Source organism: Sinocyclocheilus anshuiensis, unplaced genomic scaffold (genome assembly GCF_001515605.1).
Source record: "Sinocyclocheilus anshuiensis isolate Anshui unplaced genomic scaffold, SAMN03320099.WGS_v1.1 scaffold1497, whole genome shotgun sequence".
Lineage (NCBI taxonomy): Eukaryota > Metazoa > Chordata > Actinopteri > Cypriniformes > Cyprinidae > Sinocyclocheilus > Sinocyclocheilus anshuiensis.
In genome coordinates this window covers 718,670-727,204 of record NW_015543492.1, presented here as the reverse complement: position 1 = coordinate 727,204, position 8,535 = coordinate 718,670, and the positions used below count along the sequence as shown (strand labels likewise).

General features: G+C 34.8%; 1 protein-coding gene across 1 annotated transcript in view; it reads right to left on the bottom strand.

Annotated features, from left to right (window-relative positions):
- Nucleotides 1-2,963: 2,963 nt before the first annotated feature.
- Nucleotides 2,964-8,535, bottom strand: part of LOC107694745 (TBC1 domain family member 20-like) — a gene marked incomplete at its 5' end in the record, with an annotated part of 38,270 nt that continues 32,698 nt past the window's right edge. The window contains one exon of the mRNA XM_016494424.1: nucleotides 2,964-3,786. Within this exon, the coding sequence (XP_016349910.1) occupies nucleotides 3,534-3,786 (253 nt within the window). The remainder of the gene's footprint in view (nucleotides 3,787-8,535) is intronic.

Genomic DNA, 8,535 nt, shown 5'->3' with positions numbered 1-8,535 from the left:
AGAGTCCAAACAGCTGATAAAAACATCACAATAATCCACACCACTCCAGTCCATCAATTAACGTTTTGTAAAGTGAAAAGCTGCGTGTTTGTAAGAAACAAATCCATCATTGAGGAGTTTTAACTTTAAACCGTTGCTTCTGGCCAAAATACGTGTAGGGTATCAGACCGAATCAGACAATTTAAGATTTGATCAAGAACATAGTTGAAACACGAGGAGCCAAATTCCACAGAGGCCCAAGACACAGGATGTTCGTAAATCAGATCCTGGCGCCACAAGCCTGAACCAACTAGCAGCTTTGAGTAGCTCACAGCATTTAAACAAAAGAACACTTATTGACAATTCCAAGGAGATTGTCAATTTTGGGGGCAAGTAATCAAGATTAAATGGTCAGAGATGCACAGCATGACCATCACATGTAAACCAGTGACGATCACGAGCTCTTTGGATTGACTTCCCAGCACTTCATGCTTCCTTCTGCTGACCAGCTTTTTGAAGATGCTGATTTCATTTTCCAGCAGGATTTGGCACCTGCCCTTTTTGAAGATGCTGATGCTTGTTACTGTGCTAATTGATAGTGTTTTCACTATATTTTGGATATAAATATCCATTGCAGAGTTGATGTTATATGGCCCGTTCAATGAATCGCTGGCCGTCTCAGTGATCAGCCGTAAAACAGTGATTCTGTCCAAATTCCCTTTAAAATCTTAAATGATTCCCTTTGAGCTAAATTGACCTGTTTCCCTTACATACGAGTCCAGTGAAAATACGCTTCCACATCAAAATCCACCGATATATTTGTTCAGAACTGTTTTGGCTTGTAAATAGTGTTTGATCTTTGTATATTTCAGCAAATTTCATTTTTGGGTGAAAAAATATCCTATCCAGCTCACAGTAAATGCTCGATCTTGAGTAGTCACAGAAACTATGAAATCATTTCAGACTTGCTTGATAACTGATCAACCAGTTATTGGCCAGATTTACTCCGAGAGGTTTTCAGTGATGCAGTGGAAGAAGCATTTTTGGTTCCTCAAAGAACATTTAGTGAAATGTTCTTAAAAGAACCATTTTTTCTCAGTGTGAAGAACATTTTAATAATCTAAAGAACCCTTTTCCACTATAAACAACCATTTGTGGAATGGAAAGATTCCATGAATGTTAAATGTTCTTCATGGAACCATCAACACCAATAAAGAACCTTATTGTTTAAAATGCAAGTACAATAGGTGAGCTCTTGTAGTGTACGTATTTTTAGATCAAATAAATGCAGCCTTAGTGAGCAGAAGAGACATCTTTCTAAAACATAAAAACAATCTTATCGAATCATATATATGTTTTGAAATTTAGTTGATGAATTGCACTCCATTATTGCTTAATCACTCTTAATTTAATGCATTTGGACTTATTTTATGTTCATTATTTTCAGTAAATTAAGTAAACGACATAATGTATTAAACTGTATTAAACTTGTGATTTAGTTTTCCGTGGCCAGTCGAATTAAGCCAACTTCCTTCAAAACATATTATATTCATTTGTCTAAAAAGAACAAAACAAACCTGACAAATAGCACTTTGGTTTGAATTAAATTCCCATTAACAAAGCCGGTTTGGCTAATTTCGACTCAAATACACCTAACTTCCAAAATACAAGAGAGTTCAAGAGCCACTCGAAAAAAACTGCTCAGAGAATGTCTGAATCGCATTAAAAACACATTAAAGTTGCCGGGATGAAGACTTACTTCACACAAACACATTATGTCTTCCTTTTTTGGCAGTGGTGATTTTCGGCTGAGGGCACCGTCTGGTAACAGCCGCTCATCAACACCCAAGGCACAAATAGAGGCAGCCAGCTGTGGAAGCTCTCACATCACTTCCTGCAGTCAGTCGGGCTCCGATCGACTCTCTCCCGCCTGCCTGTAAACGCAAGACTGAGATAGATATGCACTGCTCTTTTTAGACGACTTCACAGCCCGTAAGGGTAGGAGCTGACTTTTTAAGTAAGTACAGAGCTGAAGTGAAGTGTCGGGGACGAGGGCTGAACCGGTCAATATAACATTAATGAGAAGCTTCGGTCATTTATTTTGATGTTAACCAAACTAGGCTGTTTTCTGGAGTTTTTAATGGACCGCACTCCATTTTTTTATCGATGTCAATTGAAATATGGCCTTGTTAGAAGTCAATCCTCAGCCTTACAACATTTAGGAGGGTTCACGTCTTAATTACAGGACAGAATTTGTACCCTGAATGTCATACACTGAAAAAAACATTTGGTGTCGAAATAATTGTCACTCAGAAATCACAAGTAAATTTGACAAATTACTAAGAAATTGCAAGCAACACATTGAATTGAACATGAAACTTTGAAGTAGAAAAGCTTATTAAAATATTTTTGTGTAAATCTCAAATAATCTTTTTCACAACTTTTGTAAAAGCACATACATTTTTAAATGCAACATAAGAATATTTATTATTTGAGACAAGAAAATACAGTTTCAGCCTTTTTAAAAAATACTGTTTAATTCAATGTGTTACGTGCAATTTCTTTGTAATTATTTGTGAAATTTACTAGCAATTTCTGAGTGAAAATTTTCAAATGATATCTTTTTTACAGTTTATCTAAAAATCCTTAAAACAAGATAAATGTGTTCAAAAAACGGTCACTTATATATGTTAAAAAATGTAACCCTATTCACCTGTGGTGTCTTGCCTTAAATGAACATTTTTAACCATTTTGGCCACTGTTTTTCGCAAACAGCATTTTTTTTTAATTAATTTTACTAAATTAACTTAACAGGGAACTACTGAAAATAAAATATTTATTGTGAATAAAACAGGATTACAGGAGTATGTTTTCCAGGAAAATACTTTCAGTTTTTCTACTTCAAAATAATTAATGTGTAATGATACTTGGTGTTTCTTTGTAATTATTTGTGAAATTTACTAGCAGTTTCTCGTGAAAATAATTTCAAAGTAAATTCTTACACCTTTTTTTTTTTTTTAAGTGTAGTGAGTGGAATGAGACACATGGACTGCATAAATCATGCACAGAGGACAGTGGTTCATTCCTGAAGGACCTGAAAGTGAGTCGTGGATCCTGAAAGCATGTTTGTAGGTTGTTCTGGCTCTAGCATAAACTCTGCTGTTGTAAAGTGCTGTGTTCACCAGCGAGTCTCTGTGGTCTTTCAGCCTTAACCCGTTTTCTCCTCTTAATGAGCTTCACTCACTACTGACGGCATTCAGCAGAAAAAAAAAAACTTTTAATAATTTGTGCTGTTGAGAACGGCCTAGCAGAGCACTTTCTCTGACATTCTGCTGATGGAACGACATCCAGAAGTGCCTATGATTACAAAAACCTCGTTTGACTCCTCCCACTTCGCCAATATTAGCACGGCTAAAATCTATAAATAAGAATAAAAGCACGGTTTGTAAATAAATACGCCGCAGCTTCATTCTCTCCGGGTGTTTTGCATCACTAAATACATATTTGCAATTGCAATACACCCTGTTTGGCACATGTGAAAGAGGCGTTTGGTGTCAGAAGAGCTGGGAGAGAAACTCAGGTGCCCAGTCTATGGCGATTTGGGCCACAGCTAGCGCCGCCGCGCCTAACGTGGCCGACAGACCCCACACTGCCATTTTGATGAGTTGGTTAGTGCTTGCTGGTTGGGTGCTCATGGGAAGAGTTAGCTGGTTTTCATGCCGCTTATGAAGCTGTTGACGAAGGACAGAGTCGGGACGCTGCCTCAGCGTGGACGTCTGGAAGTCTGTAAAGGTGCTGATGGCGATTCTGAGAAGGGAAACAGAAACAGGGTTATTTTACTATTATTACTATACTATATAAATAATTCTTATTATTTATAAATTTTGAATTATGTTGTTTTTATTTTTATACTTTGCATTTTCATTTTCATTAAAATTTTCGTAATTTTGTTGTGTTTAAGTTGATTTTTAGTTTAGTTTGTTTTTAATACGGCTACTTAGTTTTTAGCTTTTATTATTTATTTTCAGTTTTAGTAGTTTTAGTACATCAACTTATACTTAAAATTTTACATTTTTAGTAATATTATGTTTTATTCATTTCTATTAGTTTTTGTTTTTTAAATGTTTATTTCATTTTTAATATTTGGTCTATTTTATGTTGTTATTTTAGTAATTAAACTAAATGGAAATTTTAATTTTAAAGTTTTCAGAATTTTATTGTGTCTTGGTCATTTTTCTTAGGTTTCTTCTTTTTAAATGTCGATTTAATTTTTTGAAATTTTATTTCAGTTTTAGTCATTTTAGTATTTGAACAAGCTAAATGAAAAATAAGATTTTTATTTTAAAGTTTTTGTTGTGTTTTAGTCATTTTTATTAGTTTTGTTTTTAAAATATCTATTTAATATTTATTATTTTTATTTCAGTTTTTATTTTAGTCATTTTAGTACTTCAACAAACTTTACATAGTTTTTGTTTTAATGTCTATTTAATTTCATTTGTCATTTTTTAACTTAAACTAAACAAAAATTTGTCATTTAGCATTTTGCTTTTGCACCTAAATGTTTTTTATATTCTATTTTATTTACCATTTCATTTATTTTAAATTAACTTTTTTTTTTTAATTATTAGTTTTAGTTAATGATAACACTGGTATCTTCACAGTATCCTAACCAGGCACGAAACAAGTTGAGTGTCAAGTAATTTTAGTCTTTACTGAAAAAGAAATGCTGCATGAAGTCACAAAAATCACATCCAATTAAAACAAATTTGATGTCTAAAATCAAGATTCCAAGTGACCAGATAAAATATAAAATATTTTTTTCCTTCAGAATAATGTGCACCAAAAAAAAAAAATCATGCACAAAACCAGGAAAATGATGTGCCGCCGGACTGTGGACCAAAGAAATTTCAGAAATAGAAACCAAGCAACTGACAAAAAGGTCAAGTTTAAACGCCTGCTGACGTTTAACAGCAGGAAAAGACTAACTGGGTAAATCATAGAACAAAAGAAACACTGAGAAGCAGAAAGTGGGACAGGAGCGGTGGATGAGAACGGACTCATGGCCTCTAGTCTCAATCAAAGACACGGATAAAGCCTCATTTCCAGAGTTTTCCCAAGTCCTGTGGAGCCCATGCTGAGGGCTACACGACTTTCTCTCGACAGTTTAGAGGAAAAACATCATTAAAAAATCATAAAATATTCAATTCCATTTCATTACGGTCTCTATGGAAGAATAGTAAACATGGAATGCAAATGCATTTCACTCAAGATAATAAAACTGGCAGAAATACATTCAACATTTAATGAAAAAGTGGCTCTCGTACAAGTAATACCATGGGCAGGCGCTGACGGGCTCAATGTCTTTAAGTCTTCATTCGTTTTTATGCTTTTTTTTTTGCTCTCCTGCCTCTGATTCTCGGTTTTCCCCAGTTCTCATTAGTATCTACAGCTAATGTGCCACTGCTGAAAATAGCTGACAGGTAACAGCAGAGCAATTAACTTTTAAACTTTCCCTTTACCAGCGAAGGCCCGGGAGAGCCAGCGGTTTGCGCTGAAGAAACCCAGTCTAATGCGGCGACACAGACCCGGCAGAGCTCTGTCAGAGCCGGCCTTAACCTCTCATGAAAGGATCTTTACGCAGAGCTTTTTCATTCAGTGACAGTTCGCCGAAAAACCACATCGATCAGGTTACTACAGGTTATTACACCAGAAGCCATATCACCCTGTAGCCCAAGACTGGTTACCCACTGAAGCTAAGCAGGGCTGAGCCTGGTCAGTACCTGGATGGGAGACCTCCTGGGAAAACTAGGTTGCTGCTGGAAGAGGTGTTAGTGAGGCCAGCAGGGGGTGCTCACCCTGTGGTCTGTGTGGGTCCTAGCGCCCCAGTATAGTGACGGGGACACTATACTGTCAACAAGCACCGTCCTTCGGATGAGACGTTAAACTGAGGTCCTGACTCTCTGTGGTCATTAAAAATCCCAGGATGTCTTTCGAAAAGATTAGAGGTGTGACCTTGGCATCCTGGCCAAATTTGCCCATTGGCTTCTGATAATCATGGCCTCCTAACAATCCCCATATCTGCTGATTGGCTTCATCACTTTGTCTCCTCTCCATCAGTAAGCTGGTGGGCGTTCTGGCGCACTATGGCTGCTGTCGCGTCATCCAGGTGGATGCTGCACACTGGTGGTGGATGAGAAGATACCCCCTCACAATGTAGAGTGCCTAGGAAAGCGCTATATAAATGTAATGAATTATTATTATTTACTAAAAGCACTAAAGAACTGCACCGTACTCCAGCTCTTCTGATGTCAAATATTAGCTTTGTGCAAAGTGCAAATCAGGCTTATTATCGTTAACTAAAACCATAAAAAAATGTATTACTTGAAATAAAATAAACAATAGCTAACATATATATAAACTTTTTTTTAAATTTCAGCTAGTTGCCAATGCAACATTTCTCATTTTTGTTTAACGCTGAACTACTAAAATATTAATAAAAAACGACTAAAAATGTAAAATTTAAATGAAAACAAAAAACTAAAATAAAATCTCATTGAAAATATTAACAAAAACTACAATTGTATATCAACATTATCATTAATATCATTGATATAACATTACATTAATAACATTTAATCATTTTAATATTTAATAATTATAATTTATTAATATTTAATTATAATTCAAATAACACTGATAGAATTACACAAAGTGAGCACTATGTACAGTAATTACTGAAATCTTGCAAAAACTATCGTCTGGTTTCATCGCACCAGGTTATTTTATTTCAGCTACTTGCCAAAGCAGCATTTCTCATTGCTTTACATCACCGCAATAAAATACATTTTAAAATATATTCAAATAGAAAACAGTTATTTTAAATAGTAATATTATCTCATAATATGACAGTTTTTTTCTGTATTTTTAATCAAATGAATGCAGCCTTGGTGGACATAAGAGACTTAAAAAAAAAAAATCTACCGACCCCAAAACTTTGAACAGCAATGTAATTTTTTATTGGAAATAATAAAATTATGGCCTCTGCAGATGTCTGAACTGAGCGCTGAATATCCACTGACCCTAAAATTGCCCCTGCTCTCCTGCAGGTGTAACATGCCGTAAATAAATAAATACAATCTAATTCAAAATATTAACAAAAACCATAATAGTATATTAAATAACAACTGAATTAAATAATAATACATTTTTAAATAATATAATAATATTATATATAATAATTATAATAATTTAACAATAATTACATACAATTTTAATAATATTAAATATATTCAAATAACACTGGTGCAAAGACGTAAAAAGTCCGCTCTGTACAATATTTACTGAAATTTTAGGCCATTATTTCAGCTACTTGTCAAGGCAACATTTCTCATTTTCATTTAGTTTAAGCTGAATTATACAACAAAATAAACTACTATAAACACTTAATAAAAATATATAGAAAATATATGTGTTTTGTAAAAATGACAAAAACACAACAAAATTACTAAAACATTCAAATGAAAACAGAAAACAATGGTGCAAAGATGTAAAGTGAGCGCTATATTCACAATTTTTACTGAAAACATATTTGGAAAAATGGTGCCTAGTTGCATTGCACCAGGTTTTGGTGCCAAAAGCAATTGATTCTCGTGAATATATGGAATGGAGAACAACCTTTTTTATCGTTTCCTCACATAAAGCTATCCATGACTTCAGAAGCCTTGCATATGGTGCTTTTTTGTTTTTTTTTTGTTCTTTTTGGAGCTCGACAGATGTGAAACTATGACCTGTTGTTGTATGGCAAGAACCAGGTGAAGATTTTTCAAAGATTCGGCTACAAAGTATAGACAGGTTTCGAAGGATGCGAGGAGTAAATAATTTTCATTTTTCTGAGTGAACTGTCCCTTTAACTCTCTACGTGATGGGCTCTGAGGGGAATCTCTCTTCCCGCATCATCAGAGATGAATTGTAGACTTTGGTTTCCTCTAACTGCTCTCGTCAAGGTGGCACATGTCTGACAGTCTTTGATCGCTTTTTCTCCCTCCCTCTTGTCTCTAAAAGAGTTTCTAATTTTACCGTTTCCGCTCTCAGAAGCAGCAGATTGTGTGACCTCTGTCAAATCATTCTTCTGTTTCTTTCCTCGCTCTCTTCCTCTTGCTCAATCTGTTCTTGCTGTGGTGAGGAAGATACAGCAGATGATGGATGTGTTTACACTGGAAGAACTTTTCCACGGCTGCACTCAGTCAACCCATCACAACTCCACAGTCTTCAAGGAAATCCTATCCTCATCTTCCTCTGTGAGGGTCTTGTTCACTAATGCACACACATATTAGTGCCTAAGCCTGTGTGCAAATGCTAACATAGATGTGTCAATCAGTTGATTTGCACATATATATTTGTAATTCAGAATAAAATTTAGAACCAACCCGAACCACACATCTAAATATAAAAAAATTGACACAATATTTGGTTCGTAAATACTAACTTAAAAAATTTGGGGTCAGTAGTTTTTTTTTAATTATTACATTTATTCGGCAAGGATGAATTAATTTGATC